We start from the raw sequence: 21,797 nt of genomic DNA on the forward strand, positions 1-21,797 counted from the left end.
GACGCCAAGCGCGGGAAAATCCACGCGTTGCCCGCGGCCGATTGTGATTGGTTTTCTTTTTGCCTTTAATTGGCTAAAGAAAAAGATATCTTTCAATCCATTCTTACTCGAATCAGTTCAAATTTTTTAACATTGAAATTCGCGCTATAGATTAATTTGTAATAATTACTTTTCATCCAGATTTTATATTATCTTTTATGCCTTAGCATTCTTGTTAACTGCTCTTTCGTCGAGTCTTGTGTCGTCATAAATAGTAAAATTAATAAATTTCAAATCCATTACGACCGGTTCTACTGGCAAATCTCGCCAAGCGTGTCTCAACTTCCTTGGATAATGAAGACTGTTTGTCAAAATGTCTCTAAAAGGTTCTTTTTCACGGAGTTTTGCTAAGTACGCGTTCTTCCAGATCGGTGGAGTTGCTTCCTTCGCGGAAACTCGTCTTTCATCACCGGAGTTTCTTACGTTACCACGCGTGAACTTAGAACGTGAAGTCACGCGAGGACAAAAATCACCCGAGGGAGTCGTACTGAGGCTTCGGATGTAACTCATCCGACTTGAATAGCCACTATCTTGAGGCGGTGTCATCGAGCTTGTTTTTCTTGGACTGATCGATTGAAAAACAAACTCTTCATCTTCTGTTTCATCGAGAATGTCTTCCTCGCTGTCGTTATCTTCGATTCTTTTTTCACGCGCGGCAATCATTGCGCTAAACGAGTCCTTGCCGCTCTTCAATTCGCGTGCGTCACTTGCACGATGCTCTTTCAACGCGTCTGCCCTTTGAAGAAGTTTCCAGCATTCCTTACACAAGTTAGGGCCTAGCAATTCGCAAAAATGTCGACACGTCGTATTTCCTTGACCACTTCGCTTCCTTCGTTCACAGAGAAGCTTACTACGTGAGTTTCCGGTCGCGCTAGGGACGCGGCTGTAAATTTTCTTGGCATAAAACCCTCTTTCATTTTGAGGTAAGGTCCCTGATGTTTTTGTGTCGCGTCGAAAGCGAGGATGATGAAACATCCACTCAGGATCCACGACTGGATCGTGTAGAGTTATCACTTGAAATTCAGTTGAACTAGATGTATTTGGAACGTGCGTTCGTCGCATAAATGGTCTGTGTTCCTCGTAGCGAGGTCGTCTTAAAGTTACCATCACTGTGTCCCTTCCACTTCCTGACTTTCTTCAACACTTGCGACACATCTAAGGACTGTCGCCTCGGTATCACTGAGCCCTCAGTAAATATTTTAACACTGTCTTTGATCCTGCTGTTTGAAATCGTTTGAGGACGTTAGTTTTTCCACTCGATCAAGCAGACAACAAATGCCTTATGCATGGCAACAGTCACATCTGAATCATGTGTCGATTTCTGACCCGTAAAACGCACGTTTCAAATTACAAAGAAATTCGATCTCTAGACCAGAACACTATTCTTGAATGACGTTTCGCTGGCGGCTGAAACCGGAAAAGAACTTACCGAATCGCATGTTTTGTTAACGTAAACTTGGATGCGAAGGTATGCTGAACAGAGCTTATTCAACCGATTCACAAAAAAACACAAAACAAAAAAAAAACGTTTCTGTCAATCATGAATAAGATTTGTTTTATAACACGTATAACTATAGTCGCCTTCGTTGCAGACGGAAATTTAATCCTGTAAATATAACCAGCGGTATGTAGCGTGGCTAGAGATAAGTTCTATCTATTCAGTGATAATTGGACTTAATTGTGTTACATCATGCCGTCGGCACAATGGTTCGGGGGAGAGGGGGGGAGGACAGGAGGTGGCGACCCTGTATTAAACGGGGGTTGAGTCACACAAGGGAGGGGAGAGAACGGGAGGGGCGAAATGGAAAGTAGAATTGCGCAATGTTTCGCGATCAGAAGTGAGGAGACTGCGGCATACTAATAAGGCAGAATTGGGAAACTTTATGCACACTACCCCAACCCCTCAACTGCCAATGACAGCACTGCTTCTGGGACAGACTTCCTTCTAGGAAAGTTCTCTTAATCAAGACAAGCGCTACATAGCTAGCAATCTGTTCCAAGATGTTTTTGTTTTTCCTTTCTCTAATTGATGTCACACTTGAACAAGTAAGTGCCCATAGTTTTTTTTCTCTAATTAAAGCCACACTTGAACAAGCAGAGAGCCAAAATGAATGAAAGAGTTTTCCAGTAGTTCGTATAGTGTGATCGTCCGGGTGAGTGTAGTTCTGAGAAGAATTGTTGTTGGTGACTGACGTTTCGACAACCTGAGCGGAAGTCATCTTCAGAGTCAAGTGAATAGTGTTTGTCAGTCGATGATGTTATAAGTCTGGTCCGTTGAACGTTTTCCAGGGAGGACTAGGCACTAGTAGTTTTTAAGATGTTTTCACAAGGACCACCTGAAGGACCCTACCCCAAAATTTCAGGATTTAGAAAAAGGCTCCAATTATACATTCCTGCCATCTTGCAAAAAGAAACACAAATCTGCAAGAAGATTCTGGAGCCATTTTTCAAAGAGACAGAATTTCCAGCCACAAAGCACAAAGCACAGTTCTCTATTTGTACATGTTTATTATTTTTTGCACAACAAAGTGGCCCTTTAAGATCTCATGCCACCACTGCCTCCACCAGGGCGGAAACTCTGAGTAGCGTTGATTGGCTGAGTCACTTGCAGGTTAGAAATGTTTCCAAAATCCTGAAATAATGAAAGTAAGGAACTAAAAGGTTACTTTTGCTGCTTGTTGTAAGGTTTCTGTATACCGTTCGAGCTGTCTCATGTCCAAGCAATGTAATGCATCCAGTACTAAATCCCCATATCATATTAAAGTTTATAGAGCTGGCTTTTAAAATAAACCAAGAATTTTGAAATAAAAGTAATTGTCGAATTTTCCATGACCTCTAAATGCCAGCATCCGAATCACCTTTTGAAAGCTGCAAGTCAAGGGAAATTTTGTTTTTTGCCAATGTAATTTGTTCCTCAGTTTCTGGACCCAAAGTGCTAAAGAAATGTGTCTGTGTTTTGCTAAATTTAATTGCAGTGAACATTTTTGAAAAAGGATTTTAAAAAAATATGGAGTTATCATTCAAAAATTGCTCTCAGAGAAAAAATATTTTGAAATAAAAAATTCACAGACAACTTTTTGTAGTTTATATGTCAAACTACAATAATTGTAACTACTGCCCAAATTTGAGGGCAAACGAAGAAATTCCCTTTGACTTGTAGTTTCCAAAGGGTGATTTGCACACTCAAAATTTACATGTACATGTAGAGTTTGTGAAAAATTTAACAACTCATTTTCTTTCAAAATTCAATAATCTTTAATATAATATAGGGGTTTAGGTATCTACAGTTTTTAAAAACTGAATGCACTTCTCGCTTGGACATGAGACACCACTAAAGGCATACATGTACAGTAACCTTAAAAGTTAAAAGACCATTTACTTTCAAGACTATGAGAAAAAAAAATTACAACAAAAATCTTCAAACAAAAAGCCCAAAAATTAAGTTAAAGTATACTCAAGGTCGAGAATGAGTCTTCAGACAGAAAGTGTCTGGAATTATGACTTGACAACCAGATTTACAATTTTTAGTGATGAAGACTGTGATTAAATGTTCCAGCATAACATTTTTGGAATATCTTTGATTTGCTTGTACTTATTGTCCATTCCACTGTCTTATTTTGGGAGAACAAGAAAGAGGTTGTTGGGAACATTATGTTTATCTTGAATAATTTCTTGACTGAAGTTAGAATTCCCTGAAACATTGACAAATGTAAATTGCTGACTGAATTTAGAATTCCCCAATCCTTGAAATATACATGTACATGTTTTCCTTGACCAGGGGACCCCTGCTATTTTTAACATGAGCAAATAAAATATTGTTTACAATATAGTGGGAAATATGCATAGAAAATGCAGATATCAAAGTTGTCCCAGGATTAAATGAAGACAATGGAGACACTACAGATATCCCTGGAAATTATGGATGATACATGTAAGCGGTCTTTGAAGGAAGACAATTTTGTACATATATAATATCAGAACAGTCGCTTACCAAGACTTTCAACATTTCTTTGGTGTCTGGGTCAACCTCAATGATATCTTGCTCAATGGCAGACACCTGCAGGAGGAAAGCAGACAGGAGCATGAATAAAACCAATGACAAAACAAACACAGCTCTTTAGGTGGCCAGGACTCTCATTAAGTTTAGAGTCACCTGAGACCTTGGTCTTCACGCAAACTTGAAAAGTGCAAATGTAAATAATACACACAAAGACCCATTGTTCTGCTCATTAAGCTTTCTGTTTGGTAATAATATAGCTGCCATTGCCTTTTGTGTGAGGTCCCTATTTAAAACCATGACACATGAAATATACAAAATGCCATTTTTTGAGAAATCAGGGATATCTTTCATGCAGGGGTATTGTTGGGCAGGCAAGTAGATAATTTTGTTTACTAGTGCAAAAATGAGATTTGGCTGTAATTATGTCCCATTCAATATCAGTCTCGCCCTACAATCTAATCCTGCTCACCTCTGGTACATAGTTGTCCCTTCGTTCACGTTCCTCCTCCTGCAATTTGATGGAAATTCCACGCACAGCACCCTTCTGGATACGCTTCATCAGATGGGTGACAAACCTATGTAAAAGAATAAAATAATACAACAATCAAGTGAGCTGTTGATTTTTTAAACAATCATACAGACCAAGCTACCTGTAACATGTAAAAGCATTACTGCCTTTGTCCCGCTGCCCTAGTGTTAAAGGAGCTCAGTCACACACAAAAAATAGGGCTCAAAAAAAGTGCCATTTAGTGGTCTACATGTAAGACAAGGAGATTTTCCTGCTGGGCAAGTAACTTTTCATTGTCACTTGCCCAATGAACAAGAGCCCAAGCTAGTTGTCTGCCAACTAAATAATCAAAAAAAATAACTAAGCCTTGCCAAAGGCAAGCAAAATTTGAGAGCTGCGAGTCCGAAGGGCAAGCTAGAATTCAATATTTTATCTAGAAAGTAAAATGGACAGAATGCAAAGTGAAACTGAATTTTTAACATAAAATCACTATAGATTGCTCGTGAAATATCCAGAATCTGGGCATCATTCTAATGTAAGAATAATAGTGCTGTTTTCAGCGCTAATACAAATAAGAAAATAGCCCAAAGAAAATGTGTGCTTATTGGTTTAAAATTGTGAAACACAGAACTAGCAGGAGCTGTTGACGTACATGTAATGATGATGCGAGAAAAGGGAATTTACATTTTTATGATCAAAGTAAACCAGGCTTGGTCAATTGATAAACCAATAATCTATATCATAGATAACATTCAAAGATTGATATTGATTGCTGATAGTAATCAATAATGACTGATTCATCGATTGTTATTGATTGATATCAGAAATTAATTTTGTCCTTTTACAAGTTACACTGATAAAATGTTTGACAAAATTTGTCTGCAATGGTTTTATTGAGTCATTTTATCATAGCCTGGGAATCTTTTACATGTACAATCATCAACAAAATAACAAGAACAGCAAAAACTAACAGAAACATTTTGGGATAAATTTACATCTTTTTTTGCTACTTTAAGACACCACAGCAAGTTAAGGCCAGAGTAGCAGTGTAAAACATTCCAGTCTTATTGTAGCATTGGCATTAAGATAAAGCAAAATATACAACAGATGTCAGTGTTCTAGTGATTTCCGTTATTAGCATTAGGATAAAAATGTAAGAATAGATCTCAGAGTAGACCAAAAGAAAAATATAATCTAGTAACATACACTCTTTTTTACAAGAATATTGCTTTTCTGGACGAGGCTGAATATTCTTATTTTTCTGCCAATTTTAAGCTGAAAATATTCTTGTGAATACTGTTAGATTACAAATGCAACATATGACATTCCTGTTTTCAAATGTATTTGGAGTTTGGAAGGTGTTAAAGAAATTTGGGATTTAGCCTGCAGGCATTTAAAGCCTGATACGATGCACACAACTTCTTCTTCTTCTAGTATTACATAGAGCTAGTGCTGATTTTGTTGCTCTTTGTAGTTATTATCGTTTTTGTTTTCTTTTTTTTCAATCAGTAACAGTTGATATTTCTGAAGACAGGAATTATCGATTGTTGTCGATTATTGCCAATCAACAGCAGTAGATGAATAATTTTCTCTGTGAGTTTGATTGTTATTGATTGCAGATATCAAACGATAGCAATCAGTGATTGACACTGATTGATATCAATTTCTATTAATTGACTAGGCCTGGAGCAAACAAGTTGTTTTCTTGTTTTGTCTTGGTATTTTCTAAAAGAAAACAAAAACAAGTTCTCAGAGTTTCTATTGAGTTCTAGAAACACTCATGAGAGTTTGGGGGGAACTCGAAAAAGCTGTGGAAAAACTCACCTCTCAGCTCGTGTTCCCACAGCATTTCTTGTTCTCCAAAACTTCCACTTGTGTTTCTATTAAACAAATGCTATGCTCGTGTTCCCTCAGAAATGCTGTGGGAACACGAGCTGAGAAGCAAGTGTTTCCACAGCTTTTTTGCATTCTCCCATCCCATCCCATCCTGATGGTCTTAGTTTGCAGTGAAATGGTCACAGCAAAACTTTTTGAACACTCACTTTCCAGCTTCTAGGCCGAAATATAGCCCCCCTTCACTTTAAGACTGAAAGACTAGCCGAGACCGCCTTACGCGCATCGTGATTTTGACCAACATTGGCTCGATTTTCCGGAACTTGGGGGATATTTTCCAGTCCCGGGGACTCTAAACTAACTTCTGATGGCCTTGGTTTGCAGTGAAATGGACACAGCAAAACTTTTTGAATGCTCACTTTTGAGCTTCTGGGCCGAAATATAGCCCCACTTCACTTTAAGACTCACAGAGTAGCCGAGACCACCTTGCGCGTCGTGATTTTCACCAACTTTGGCTCGATTTTCTGGAACTTGGGGGATATTTTCCAGTCCCGGGGACTCTAAACTAACTCCTGAGGGCCTTGGTTTGCAGTGAAATGGACACAGCCAAACTTTTTGAACGCTCACTTTTGAGCTAATTATTAGATTACTCGCTCTCAATTTCTATCGCATGATAGACGATGAGGGCACAGCCATAGTCAACTATCATGCATAGAAATCGAGAGCGAGTAACCTAATTGTCTTAGTGTATATCTACTAGTCGTTCAAAACTTCATCTAAAACCTTTTCACAGTCACCTTGAAAATGCAAAGAAGTGGCCATCATTTTGTTAATAAGCGCTCACTGTTTTGCTACTCACTAACTACAACAGGATAGATAGTGAGTATCGTAGCCAATCAGAGAATGGCATTTGTGATAGAATGCTAGTAGATTTATACTAAAACTCGATAGAACCACAGAACATGTTTTCTATTTCTTAAACAAAAATCAGAAGTGAGAAATTATAAGTATTTGGTAAGCTCTTACCCAGCAATTTTGTTTCTTAGTTTCTTGCTTGGGATGATGGCAATGTCATCACAGACACGCTTGTTGGTATGGAAGTCAAGGGTCAGACGTGGATAATATTTCTCGATAATGACTCTTGAGGCCTTTTTCACAGTCTTGGTCCTAACACGACCCTGCAGGCAAGACAATAGTCACAATAAATAGACTGTTGAAGCCATTATTTTGCTATATTTCAGAAATCAAATCGTTAATTGTAAAAGTTTCTCCAGCTTAACTGCTAACCACAACATTTTCAAGTAGTAAAAAACAAAAATATTCACAAAATAATTATTATTGTATACAAATGCCTTAAAATGTCTGTGATATCGGTTACAATGTAAACAGTTCGTTTTACTACATGTAAGTGTAGAAAACCCCAAATACCAAGTCTTTCAACTTCAGGTTCTTCGACAAACTAGTCTTAAAATACAGTTTGACTCAAGGCACTACGGAAAAAAGTTTGGATAAGCTATAAACATAAAGCCAGTGAGTAAAATTATGTGCCAAATTATAGTTCTAGTGTCTTCATCGCATATGAACTACCATGGCCAGTATTAGCGAAGTTTTGAACATTCGAAAGCCGTGCAAGACGAAAATTCTCGAAACACATCATCTACAGAGCTACATTAAAACGACATCACGATAATACTTTCATTATCTACAGCCCAAAACTAGTCTGATTTAATATGTCTGCAACAATACAACAGAAACTAGGGATCCCAGAAAGAGCTATCTTGACATGAAATTATACGAAAACTCAAAAACGATATTTTGACCACACTGCGAAATTATGGTACAGCGACATTCTGTCATAAAATAGATAGATCATTGATCTTCGTGAAATTCAGAAGATACGTGGAAAAGAGGTAACTTTAGTGACGATGGCACCGGATTGTTGTCATGAAATCAGAAACCCACCATCTTTGAATCGAGGAGAAAGAGAGAGGAAGATACCGTGGTGCTTTGCGACTATGGCACCGAAACAACCGCTGCTCACCTTCCATAATTTTGCGGGCTCTGGTAGCTCCAAATCGGTTTTTCAGGTTCAGACGGGGTAAAACGTTCGTGGAAAACGAAAATAGCTTCAAAATATCGCGAGATCGAAATATCGGGGTAATAATTAAAGCGAAACAAATCCAAAGGAACCAGCTTTTGGTTCTTGTTGTCCGAAGATATCGATCGACATCAGGATTTCAAGGGTGATAGGCTCACGGTCGAACCTATGAACGTTGTTACTGATATTTAGCTTTATTCTCGTCTATGGTTTCCTGATTTTATTATTATTATTACTATTATTATTATTATTATTATTATTATTATAAGTCCTTAAAGTCATTATTATTATTATTATTATTATTATTATTATTACAACATGAACTACAATAGGACAATAAAAGGAGATACAAAAGATAATACAGAAGGTAATAGTGTGTGTTACAAAAATACAAACAAAAAAAGAATTACAAACTTTTACAAAGTACAGCATTTTGAGTGGGTACGTTGCAAAAAAAAAGAAACAATTACTAAATTAAGAATTAATTAAATAAATTAATAACTTAACGAAGAAAGTAAAATGAGAAAAACTCAAATAAAGTCTTTCCACTTTTTGTTGAAATTGTCAGAGGTTTCATTTTTAACTGCTATTTGTTGTGAAGTGTTTAATTTGTTCTTAAGTAAAGAAGGAAAGCCGTCAAAGGGTACATCATCGCTGTCTTGGATAGTGCAAAAGATATAATACTTGGCTACCAAGGTGACATAGTTTAAAATGTCTTTTGATTCTGCGGTGTTATCATGCCAACCAAAAAGGATATTACGTTCGATGAGAGTTATTATGTTTTTATGTTTTCAAACCACCAATTTTGAAATGCAGACCAGAAATTGGAAATTACAGAACAAAGGTAAAATAAGTGAGGCAATGTTTGCGGTTGCATTTTGCATAGCTGACAGATTTGAGAATCACATAACTTCATACGGAAAAGGGAACACCTAGTTGGAAGTATGTTGTGGATAATTTTATATTGAAAAATTTGAAGCTTTGTTTCGAGCGTGGTAACAAAGGGGAGGCTATCGTTTCCTATTTTGTTATAATTCAAAAACTTTTAAAAGTAACCGGTCATTTGGGGTCGGCATTTCCTTTTATATTAGCTCTTTTAGAGGATATGTTTCCTGCTGATCGTAGATTAAACGACCGCTGCTTTCATCCTTTAAGGCAGGGATTTTTTTCATATTTTTTCCTTCCGCGATTAATGAGTTCATTCATACCTGCCCAGGTCTTCTTCATGCTGAAAATATTCCATTGAAAATAGTTATGAAAATATTGTTTCTTACTTAGTCTAATTAGAGTTGTAATTTTATTTCTATTTAGTGACAGGATCGAAATAAAAGGTCTTTGGCCTAGATTAGCCCAGGCTACCTGCGGGTTCGCGCTGTTGCTATTATCAAGCATTTTTAACTTAATCTGTTTATCTATTTCTGTAAAAATTGTAAACATGTGAGTCATAGTAGTAATAAAAGTTGTTGTTGTTGTTGTTTCGCTAACCGAAATATTGGGCAAATATATTCAACTTTGATACTGCTTGAAGAACTCTGATGCAGGTGAACAGAGGTCACCGGAAATTCAGTCAAAAAGCAACAGAGAGGATTACACAAAAGCTTTAAAAATATCAATCATCGATCGAACACTGGAAGCAGTATTTTCAGCTACATTCAACTAGTTGGTTTATTTTTTATTTTATATTTTTTATCTGTCTCGATCCCATGAATTCAATCAAGATGGTTATTTAGAGCATTTTCGAGGTTAAATGTTAATTTGGAGTTAGCTATGGTTTAGGCACGAAAAGCATTTCTCCAGATTCTCTCGGACCAGACTCTATCAACTAACTACAAGTGAATGCCGAAGCTTTCAGTTTTTGATGAAGAAAATAAATTTGCTCGCTTCAGCTTCCTTTGTTTGAAAAGCATTAATTGAGCGGTTAGCAGCGGAATAGCTGTATTTCACGTTAATGAGTTTGTGATTAATTAATCGACTAGAATTAACATTTATATAAAAGCAAATAAGCTTTTGTAACATATTTGGAAAAAGGTAATTTTCACTTCTATATTCTTTCTCTATAAAAGAGAATTTTGTATGTTGAACATGTATATATCACAGTTTTTGCAACACGTTACCTTTTGAAGTTCGTTTATTCATCTGATGTTTCTCATCCTTTAAAGCGTGTCATTTCGGCTTCCTTTTTTAACCCGTGAATTGCGTAAGCAAGTTACGCGTTATAGTGGTGGACCAGATTATGCAGATTAGGAGTTGGTTGATCATATGTTAACTTCCCATCGCAATTCCACTGTTTTGCAGGGACATATATTGTTTGACATCCCTATAGGAAAAAGTGTCATACAAATGTCAGTGTTGTACTAAAATGAAACTGTTAGTTCAAAAATAAAACTATTATTTCAAACAAATGGTGGTTAAAACTTCTGGTTAATTTGTCGATCAGCGAAAGACTAGAGTTAATGGCTGCTTGTAACTGACGGTTCATTTGTTTGTCGGGGAAAGTGTTCATCTCAATAGTTCAGGCGTCCGTCATGAAACAGTGACGTAAATGCCGCGCAAGGTTACATTTAAATCAAATTTCGGTGTTACAGCGTTGGTAATTACTGTGGGTCTAAAGAAAAGATCCTTGTGAAATTTTACTGTATAAAATAATTGATTTTCAGTTAAAGAAGCCTTGGTTAACGGAATTGCATATGTTGGGCATGGACACACCGTGGGAACCAATAACATACAACAAAGAATAATTGTTTGCCAGACATTTGTTCAAAAAGATAAGAGAAATTGGAAAATGTAGGTGCAAATTAAATCTCTCGGCACGAAATTACATACAAATATCATCCTTACTATATGACTGGTCCTATGAAAACCCATGGAAATTTCCGTTTGAGCCGAATTTCCGTTGAGCCATAATGCTTATGACAGGATCTCACCAACATAAGATTTACACGTGAAAAGAATATCTTTGTTAAATTGCCTGGCTTCACTTGTATATTCAATTGGAATTATTCCGGTTTTTGGAGACCAGTAATACTTGAAGTTAATGTTAATACTTACAAGCAACTTCAAAATACGCTACAATAGTTTACTTATCGTCATGCAGATGTAAATTCTAGTAGATAAATCATAAATTGAATTTATTTAAAACACAACAAATTAGCCGCCAAACTGTCCACACCAACGGTTTCCCATTTTTGGAGCAACACCAAAAACGTTTGAGTTGATCCAGAAAACATGAATTACACCACAATCAACACCACATCAGCCAGTTGTGGTTCAGTCCCATATTTTCCTTTACCGATTGCCGAGAGACTTTCTCCTGAGCTTCGCGCTGTACTCATCTTCAGAATCGCCGCTAACGCTGTAAGCTGTCCTTTCGTCATTTTGCTGAACATCTTGGTGATGGTGGCAGTGAAAACCAATCGTCGACTTCGCACCAAATCTAACGTATCACTTGCCTGTTTAGCCACAACTGACCTTGTTGTCGGACTTGTTGTTCAACCTTTGCAAATCGTTCACCATAGCTTTATGCTCAAAGGTGAGACTGGCATATTTTGCAGCACGCTTGCCGCAATAAGAGTAGCCATTACCACAAGGTGTATCATAACTTCGCTTAATATTTTCGTTTTATTGAGTGCAGAGCGTTATCTGGCTATAAAACACCCTTTCGCATATGAAAACCTTGTTAGTGAAGTTCGTATCATCGTAGCCACTGGTCTGGCGTGGGCTGTAGCGATCGCCATTCCGACTGAAGACTTCTGGCCACCTAATATTCAATATGTGGGAATATTATTAATGGTTACTATGCAGTTAATCTCTATTGCGTTAGTCGGTTATTTGAACGTTTCTATATTCAGGGAGGTCCGCCGCAACGAGAAACAAATTATTGCTAATCAAGTTTCCTTAGAAGTGAAGGAGAAGTTACTCAAGAATAAGAAAGCTTTTTACTGCACAATTATGGTACTGCTCGCAATTTTCTTATGTTATTTTCCGGCAAATATCATTGTTGTCATTATGATATCGTTTTTGAAAGACAGCATCGCTCTTAATGTAAAAAATACAATGTATCATCTTCTTACTTTATTGCCCGTACTGAATTCGTTGTTTAATCCACTGATTTACACTGTTAGAATAAGATATTTCCGCGTAGCTTTCATTCAGTTGTTGTTTAGGAAAACTATCGCACAAGCCGAGCAGCTTGAAAGGAATATTTTTGGACCAAAACAAGTTAGAGTTGTAGCTACCGCTGAACAGGAGGAAAACAGGGTTAGCCGCTGAGAAGGTGAAGTGGAACAAGGAAATGAAACATTGAACCGATAATGGCAACTTATGGAGACACAGTCGATTCTCTCAGCCATGCTTACTTTACGACGTAGATCGGGTCGTAGATGTTTCAAAAATCTTGTGTAAAAACTCTGCAGTGAAGATTGTCTGGTCAAGTGGAAAACTCGTGAAAAAACACAAAACTTAAAAAAAAACCTACCAGCAGAAATGACTTAGTAAGAAAGAAATTGGACTAGAAATCAAAGATCATTGTGATGTATGAAAAAATTAACTGTATGCAATTGAAATCATGTACACAAGCGCCTTGAGGCGTAAATCGTAACGTATAGAAAACAGATCTATAGTTAAGTCGAAGTGTCAGTTGACGTCGCAAGTTGTAACATAAAATGTAATTTAGACCAAGATCGAAGAGGACGCTATTAAATATTAAACAAGTTACTGTTTTAATCTGAGCTTTAAATTGTGTGACACCCTATTTGAGTGTTTGGTAACTGCCAGTGAATATTTGAAATGTCATATATTTGAACTGCGGAGAAAGATATGAAGACATGATTGATCATCGCAGTCGATAAAAACAACTTAAGCAGTTGTGAAATAAAAACTGGTGCAGGTAGAACACTGCCCCGGTATCGCGGAGGTCATAGGTTCGAATCCCGTTCAAGCCTGAATATTTAGTAATTTCACAAGCTTAAAGTAAAACAAGACAGTTAAATGAAAGCACGAGATTAAAAGATATTTCACGTTCAGGGTTCTATACCGTACATTAAGAATGCAATATAAAGTTACTCTTAACCTTTTTCATATTGCATCAAAGTTCTCAGAAAAACAAAAATCACAATACGATCTAAAGCCTAGAATCTTAATCGTAATCTGTCAGTAAGCCTCACTCAGAAGTCTTTCCTCGGTAAATCACCACCCAGAAGCGACCTTCCCGGATGTTCTTCACAGTTAAGTCGCTGTTGAACCCTTGTTAAAAAAAAACACGAACAAACCATGTAAAGGAAAATCATTCTTTTCGATAACTTTAAGTCAGTCTAAAATATACAGTCTTTATCGCCAACTCGCATTAACCGCCCTTCCCGAGAAAAAAAAAGCTGAAGGCTTCAGCATTGACTTATAGTTACTAAATTAACTCTCGTCCGAGAAAATGTGAATTAGCTTATTGGATAGAATTGTTAACAGACAATTTACTCGTAAAATATAGGTGCAAATTGATTTGCAAAGGTTGATCAACAAGTCCCACAACAAGGTCAGTTGTGGCTAAACAGGCGAGTGATACGTTAGATTTGGTACAAAGTTGACGGTTGGTTTTCACTGCCACCATCACCAAGATGTTCAGCAAAATGACGAAAGGACTGCTTATAGCGTTCACGGCGATTCTGAAAAATGATGAATACAGCGCGAAGCTCGGGAGAAAGTCTCTCGGGAACCGATAAAGGAAAATATGGGAATGAACCACAACTATCTGATCTAGTATTGATTGTGGTGTAATTCATGCTTCCTGGATTAACTCAAACGATTTCCGTTCCTCATGTTGCTCAAAAATGAAAAGCTGTTCGTCTAGACAATTTGACAGCTAATTGATTTGTGTTTCAAATAAATTCAATTTATGATTATTTTATCGACTAGCATTTGCATCTGCATGACAGTATTGTAAGTAAGCTATTGTATCATATTTTATAGTTAGTTGTTAGTATTAACGTAACTTCAAGTATTATTGGTTTCCATAAAGATGAATTCCACTTGAATATACAGCTGCAGCAAAGCAATTTAAGAAGATGCTACGAGTAAATCGTATATTGAGATTTCTGTCGCAAGCGCTTAGGTCCAAGGGAAATTTGGATTAAGCTCTAGTTTAGGCTCGAAAAGCATTCAGATTCTTTCAGACGAGAGTATATTAACGAGTAACAAGTAAATGCTGCAGCCTTCATATTTTGATGACGAAAGTTAATTTGGTCGCTTCAGCATCATTTGTTTGAATAAAATTAGGCGGTTAGCAGCGGACCAGTTGTGTTTCACGTTAATGAGTTTGTGATTAATTAATTTATCGACTAAAATTAATGTTTAATTAAAGGCAAATAAACTTTTTTGTTGTACGACTGAACTGGTCGGCGAGGAGGAAAAGGACAATTCTGATTAGCTTCCTTAACGGTCTGAATTTTGCAATACAGACCGCTAAGATGGACCGCTCACGAATCAATTTCGGCGAATTGCTTTTTAAATTCATTTCGCAAAATAGACAGTTTCTGTTTAACCAGAAATCGGTTACCTTCATGTACGTTTTGAGGACAATTTTAGGTAAATGTTCACAAGAGCGACCCGAGAAACGTTTATTGAACTCGCTTGTGGAGAACTATTTGTCTTCTTTTTATTTTTGTCAATTTTATCGAGCGCGCCTGCGATTCGGTCCATAAACCTGCCAAAAAAGAAAATCTTTACCTCTTTTAAAAATCAGGAATTGCTCTCGAATATACCGCTGAAATCCAGCAATTTAACAAAGATGCTTTTATCGAGTAAATTGTACGTTACTAATCCTATCCAAAAAGCTAAACCGCAACGACGGGATTTGGACCGAGTAAAAACAGATGACTTACAGTTTACGCACGAAACACATTTCTTCATATATATTCTCTCGCACGAGGGTTAGTTTACTAACTACAAGTCAATGCTGAAGCCTTTCCTTTTTTTTCCCGGAAAAGGAATTAATCAAAGTTGGCGATAAAGGTTGTAGAGTTTGGACGGATTTACAATTACCAAATAAAGAATCATTTTCCTTTTGTTGTTTTGCCCTGTTTTTAACGAGGGTTAAACAGCAATTAAAGGAAGGCTTCCGTGTTAATGGCCATTCTGGATGGGGATATCCAGGGGGGACACTTCTGAGTGGGGCTTATTTCCAGATTATGATTAAAATTAACGTGTTTAGAATTTAATGCCTTCGATCTTCTTTTACGTTACAACTCGCGACGTTAACTGACAATTTGACTTAGAACCTTCAGAAATTGTTAGATCTGTTCCCCATTCTTTCCGCTTTACTCTTGTACACATGATTTCAATTTACTTACAGCTAATTACGTCATTCTTCAAGTTGATCTTTGATTTCTAGTCGTATCTCATTCTGACAAGGTCATAGTAACTGGTATATGATTTTTGTATTTTTTTGTCTGAGTTTTCACATGGTCAGATAATCTTCAAAAAAGAGTTTTTACCCAAAATTTTTGTAACGTCTACGACATGAAATACGCCGATAACTGAGAATGACTGTGAAGTCGGCTTTACTGAACAGTTTCTTCATATTTCACTTCTGACTGTGTCTCCATAAGTTTCCATTATCGGTTCAATGTCTCATTTCCTTGTTCCACTTCACCCTCTCAGCTAACCCGGTTTTCTCCTTGTTCAATAGTGGCTACAGCTTGAATTTGTTTGGGTCCAAAAGCATTCCTTTCCAGCTGCTCGGCTTGTGCAAAAGTTTTCTTCGACAACAACTGAATGAAAGCCACGCGGAAAGATCTTATTCTAACGGCGTAAATCAGTGGATTAAACAACGAGTTCAGTACGGGCAATAAAGTAATAAAATGAAACATGATATGTTTTACATTAATAGTGATGCTGTCACGGTCTTTCGTAATGGATATCAAAATCACAATAATGATATTTGCCGGGAAATAACACAGGAAAATTGTGAGCAGAACAATAATTGTGCAGTAAAAAGCTTTCTTATTCTTGAGTAACTTCTCCTTCCCTTCTACAGAAACTTGATTAGCAATAATTTGTTTTTCGTTTCGGCGGATCTCCCTGTATACAGAAATGTTAAAATAAACGAGTAACGCAAGAAAGATAAATTGCGTAACAAAAACTGCAAATTTTGAGACATTTCTTATGTTCGCTGGCCAGAAGTCTTCCATCGGAGGGGTGATCGCGGCAACCCACACCAGACCAGAGGCTACGATGATACGACCTCCAGTAACAAGGTTTTCGTATGCGAAAGAGTGTTTTATAGCCAGATAACGCTCTGCACTCAATACAACGAAATGATTAAGCGACGCTATGACACACCTTAAGGTAATAGCAACTGTTATTTTGTCCACCCTGCTGCAAATTATGTCAGTCTCACCTTTGAGCATAAAGCTATGGTAAATGATTTGCAAAGGTTGAACAACAAGTCCCACAACAAGGTCAGTTGTGGCTAAACAGGCAAGTGATACGTTAGATTTGGTGCGAAGTCGACGATTGGTTTTCACTGCCACCATCACCAAGATGTTCAGCAAAATGACAAAAGGACAGCTTACAGCGTTAATGGCGATTCTGAAGATGAACACAGCGTGAAGCTCGGGAGAAAGTCTCTCGGCAATCGGCAGAGAAAGATATGGGACTGAACCACAACTGGCTGATGTGGTGTTGATTGTGGTGTAATTCATGTTTTCTGGATTAATTCAAAACGTTTTTCGCTTGCTCTAGTTGCTCCAAAAATGAGAAGCTGTTCGTTTGGACAGTTTGAGAGCTCATTTGTTTGTGTTTCAAATAAATTCAATTTATGATTATTTTATCGACTAGCATTTGCATCTGCATGCTATTGTATCACATTTTGAAGTTGCTTGTAAGTATTAACGTTAACTTTAAGTATTATTGGTCTCCAAAAACCGGAATTCCATTTGAATATACAGCTGAAGCCCAGCATTTTATCAAAGATGCTTTTCACAAGTAAATCGTATGTTGAGAATTCTGTCGTAAGCGCAAAGGCCCAACGGAAATTTGGATTTAGCTACAGTTTAGGCACAAAAATCATTTCTCCAGATTTTGTCGGACGAGAGTTTATTAACTAATCACAATTTAGATTTTGATGACGAAAGTTAATTTGGTCGCTTAATTCAACTTCCTTTGTTTGAAGAAAATATGGCGGTTAGCGGCGGACCAGCTGGGTATCACGTTAATGTGTTTGTGATTAATTTATCGACTAAAATTAACATTTATATCAAAGCAAATAAGCTTTAGTATCATATTTTGAAAATAAATAAGGTAATTTTCATTTCTATATTTTGTCTCCATAAACGGAAAAGTGGTATGTCGAGCATGTATATATCACTGTTTTCGCCATGCCTAACTTTTTGACGTTGGTATATTTATCTGATAGTTCTCATCTTTTAACGCCTGTGATTTCCCCTTCTCTTTTTAACCCGTGAATTGCGCAAGCACGTTACGAGTTGTGGCGGTGGATCAGATTATGAAATTAGGATTGGTCGATCATCTGTTAACTTCCTATCGCGGTTCCACTGTTTTGCAGGGACACATATTTTTTGGCATGTCTTCAGTTTAGGACAACGTGTAACACATTTGCGAGTGTTGTGTTAAAAATGGAACTTTTAGTTCAAATAATTGAAATTATTAAATGTTGTTAAAACGTCTGGCTAATTTTTTGAACTGGGACAGTATTAATGGCAGCTTGATCTCCAACGTCCTCAGATCTAGCACGGTGCTTACCTATTGAAGGCTTTCTTGGACGGTTAAGTTTTATTGCTGGGTTTGCCGAGCCAAACTCCTGAAGAGTGATTCATTTTACTGCGTACAGTTCCGAAATTGTTTAATTGTAATTCATGTTTTCTGGGTTAACTCAAACGTTTTTCGTTCCTCGTGTTGCTCCACGAAATAAAAAGCTGTTCTTGTACAGTTTGACAGCTAGTTTGCTAGTGTTTCAACTTAATAAAATTAATGATTATTTTATGTATTAGAATCTGCACCTGTATAACGATATGTAAGCGTGCCTATTGTTACACATTTTGAAGTTGATGGTAAGAAATACCGTACATTAAAGTTAACTTCCAATATTATTTGCTTAAAAAACCGCAATTCCATTTAAATGTATAACTGCAGAGGTCATATTGTTTGCAAATTTTTTGTCGGGCAACGAAGACGAAGCAGTCATGGAAAATGAAATTCAAGATGAAATTATATTTTGTTATTGCTGTGAGTTTGTCCATGAAAAGAAAAATTTCGAGAATTCCTGATTATTTTGATGTGATGTTCTTACAGCTACACCCATCAATTTAGGAATAAATCGTAAGTTAAGAATCCCGACGTAAGAACTAAAGTCCATATTAAATTTGGAGTCACATGTCAGGAGAAGACGAGAAAAACTTGTAAATCACGATCCGTTAGGTGGTCTTTTCAAAGCTTTTCCAGTGTCCTTCCATGCAACATCCCAAGTTGGTTTACTGCTCCGGTAAACCAATAGAAAGTGGTCTATTTCTTTTATGAAATAACTAGGGACAAAGTTTTTCAAAGAGGGGAGAACTGTTTCGTACTCTCGTGATCGAATTTCTTATTCCCAACAAATTCATGAGATGACGCGGCAAACCAATCACATCGGCTGAAAGACTGAAGTCTTCTTTTTGAAGTATGATCGCGGCAGCTCACGACAGACCAGGGGCTACGATCATACGAACTTCAGTAACAAGGTTCTCGTATGCACTCAATACAACGAATTAATTGAGCAACGCTATTACACACCTTGTTAAAAAACGTACCAATTGTTATCTTGGTTGGCGCACTACACACGTCAGTCTCACTTTTTAGGCTAAAGCTACGGTGAACGATTTGCAAAGGTTGAACAACAAGTCCCGCAACAAGGTCAGTCGTGGCTAAACAGGCGAGTGATGCGTTAGATTTGGTGAGAAGTTGACGTTTAGTTTTCACTGCCACTATCACCAAGATTTTCAGTAAAACAGTTTATATAGCGTTAACAGCGATTCTGATGACGAATAAAGCGCATAGCTCGGGAGAAAATCTCTCGGAAATTGAAATACGTAAATACGGGACTGAACCACAACTGACTGATGTGATGTTGATTGTGGTGTAATTCATGTTTTTGTGGATCAACTCAACTTTTTTTTTTCGCTTGGTCTTGTTGCACCGCGAATAAGAAGCATTTCGTGTGGACAGTTTGACAGCTAATTTATTTATGTTTTAACTAAATACAATTTATGAATTTTTTCTATCGACTAGAAAGGGTATCTAATGATGCCATTGAAATTAAAAGTGCTCGCAAAATTTGGCCTTCGCTCGAATTGCTCGCAAAAATTAGATAAGTGCTCACTTGCATGTACTCGCAAAATTTTTACAACTGCTCGCATGCTTGGATTATCGTTAAAATTTTCTGTCGTATAGAGGAAGCATAATTTGCATCTTGGAAACAAAAATTGACGCTGGAAACAATTTTTTTCCCCTATGGCAAAAATGAGAGACGTTGGGGAAACATGCACGCTCTGTGACTGTTTCTGGAAACATGCTCAACGACTCGTTTTATTGAAACTTACGCGGGTAAGAGTTCTTCGCGAAAGGCACCCGCAAAGATAGAAAGTAATCCAGAATCATGATGACATGAAGAATATTACTATCACCATTCGACCTTTAGAGTTTCTCACAGCTGTATGGCTGCAATTGGCTAGATCCTGGAAACCTTGAAATGAAGCTTTATAGCGCTGAATCTTTTTGAGGTTAGTGGAAAACCAGTTTGTCGATGACCATCGAAACCGAAACTCGACATGAACTCTCGTGATTAATGAAACCATTCGCTCGACACGGCGAATCAAATTTGGCTCGGATCGAGTTCGAGCGAATTTGATTAATAGAGGCGAACAGACGGATTTGTTGCCATGCTCCACAGCGCGCCACTCGTTCTTTCATCCAATTTCGCGCAATGCATATACAGCGAAGCCTCTGGTTGTAATATTAACTATTTAAACTTTTTTAACCAGGCAATATATGGTTGATGATCAGGTTAACCGCATTAAATTATTCTGTCAAATGCTAAACGGCTAATACACCACAAACACCCACAAATTGTGTAGCAATTACAGATTTGTAATCTGATTTATCAACAATGGTAGAATCCTATCTCTTCAACTGGTGAAAAAGAAAATGGTGTTAAACATCGGCCATCTTAGTGGAATATGGCCGCCATCTTTAAACAAATCAACAAATTATTATTTTTTTAAATTCAATTTTTATATTTTAATATTTTCTTAATTTTACTAAATCTTAGGTGAATACATTTTATTTTATATTTTAGTCTCCCCAATTAGTAGAGCACTTGTGCTCAGCTATTAAGACTGAGACTTAAATAAAGTTGTCATTCATTCATTCATTCATTCATTCAGATTAGCACAAGCACCATGACGTCACCGGAAATTAGAGCACCATGTACTGCTGTGTATTTCAGACTCCTATAAATCTCGTAATGTAGACTAACATGGTCGTTTTTTGGACTTTATCCTCTTTTCGACCCGTGAAAGAGACAGGATTCTAATATTGAGAGATAAAGTTCCAGGCGACAGTGGACTATTTTGACGTAAAGACAAAAACTAGCAAGGTACTAAGAAAAAACGTTATTAAACCTGAGATGTTGGAAATCGTTCCATGATGACGGTTATATTAGACTGACATGGCCAATGTTTAACATCACCGTCTTTTCTACCCGTTAAGAAAATGGGATTCCAACATCGAGAGATAAAAATTTAGGTGAAAATTTTATATCTTAATATTCAAACAAAAACTACCAAGCTATTACATAAAAGGTTATTGGCCCAAAAGATTTAAACTTCGTTTAAAAATGGCGGCCATATTCCACTAAGATGGCCGATGTTTGACAACATTTTTTTTTTTCATCAGTTGAAGAGATGGGATTCTACCATCGAGAGATAAAGTTTTAGGTCACAGTTTTATATCTTGATATCCGCACAAAAACTACCACGCTACTACATAAAAAGTTATGCGACCAGAAAAGTTGCACTTCGTTTCAAGATGGTGGCCATATTCCACTAAGATGGCCGATGTTTGACATCATTCTCTTTTTCACCCGTTGAAGAGATGGGATTCTGCCGTCGAGCGATGAAGTTTTCGGTGACAGTTTATATCTTGATATCCACACAAAAACTACCAAGCTATTATTTAAAAAGTTATTTGACCAGAAAAGTTGCATCCCGTTTCAAGATGGCGGCCATATTACACTAACATGGCTGTTCTTTGACATCATCCTCTTTTTAACCCCTGAA

The 21,797-nt window shown here is 37.1% G+C and overlaps 3 protein-coding genes across 3 annotated transcripts; 1 reads left to right on the top strand and 2 right to left on the bottom strand.

Annotated features, from left to right (window-relative positions):
- Nucleotides 1-2,502: 2,502 nt before the first annotated feature.
- Nucleotides 2,503-8,366, bottom strand: LOC145463198 (small ribosomal subunit protein eS17-like). The gene is made up of 5 exons (XM_081446935.1): nucleotides 8,343-8,366; nucleotides 7,407-7,558; nucleotides 4,509-4,614; nucleotides 4,031-4,096; nucleotides 2,503-2,671 (listed from the first exon to the last, which is right to left on the bottom strand). Exons 1-5 carry the CDS (start codon nucleotides 8,343-8,345, stop codon nucleotides 2,576-2,578), a joined length of 423 nt encoding a protein of 140 aa, XP_081303061.1. The 5' UTR covers nucleotides 8,346-8,366; the 3' UTR covers nucleotides 2,503-2,575.
- Nucleotides 8,367-11,657: 3,291 nt separating this feature from the next.
- On the top strand, nucleotides 11,658-12,940 carry LOC145484755 (histamine H2 receptor-like). Its single transcript, XM_081463393.1, has one exon. The coding sequence runs from the start codon at nucleotides 11,704-11,706 to the stop codon at nucleotides 12,745-12,747; it is 1,044 nt and encodes a 347-aa protein (XP_081319519.1). The 5' UTR covers nucleotides 11,658-11,703; the 3' UTR covers nucleotides 12,748-12,940.
- Nucleotides 12,941-15,901: 2,961 nt separating this feature from the next.
- On the bottom strand, nucleotides 15,902-17,245 carry LOC145484764 (beta-1 adrenergic receptor-like). Its single transcript, XM_081463402.1, has one exon. It carries the CDS (start codon nucleotides 17,166-17,168, stop codon nucleotides 16,122-16,124), a length of 1,047 nt encoding a protein of 348 aa, XP_081319528.1. The 5' UTR covers nucleotides 17,169-17,245; the 3' UTR covers nucleotides 15,902-16,121.
- Between the last annotated feature and the right edge of the window lie 4,552 nt (nucleotides 17,246-21,797).

The sequence above is a fragment of the Orbicella franksi genome, chromosome 1, assembly GCF_964199315.1.
Source record: "Orbicella franksi chromosome 1, jaOrbFran1.1, whole genome shotgun sequence".
NCBI lineage: Eukaryota > Metazoa > Cnidaria > Anthozoa > Scleractinia > Merulinidae > Orbicella > Orbicella franksi.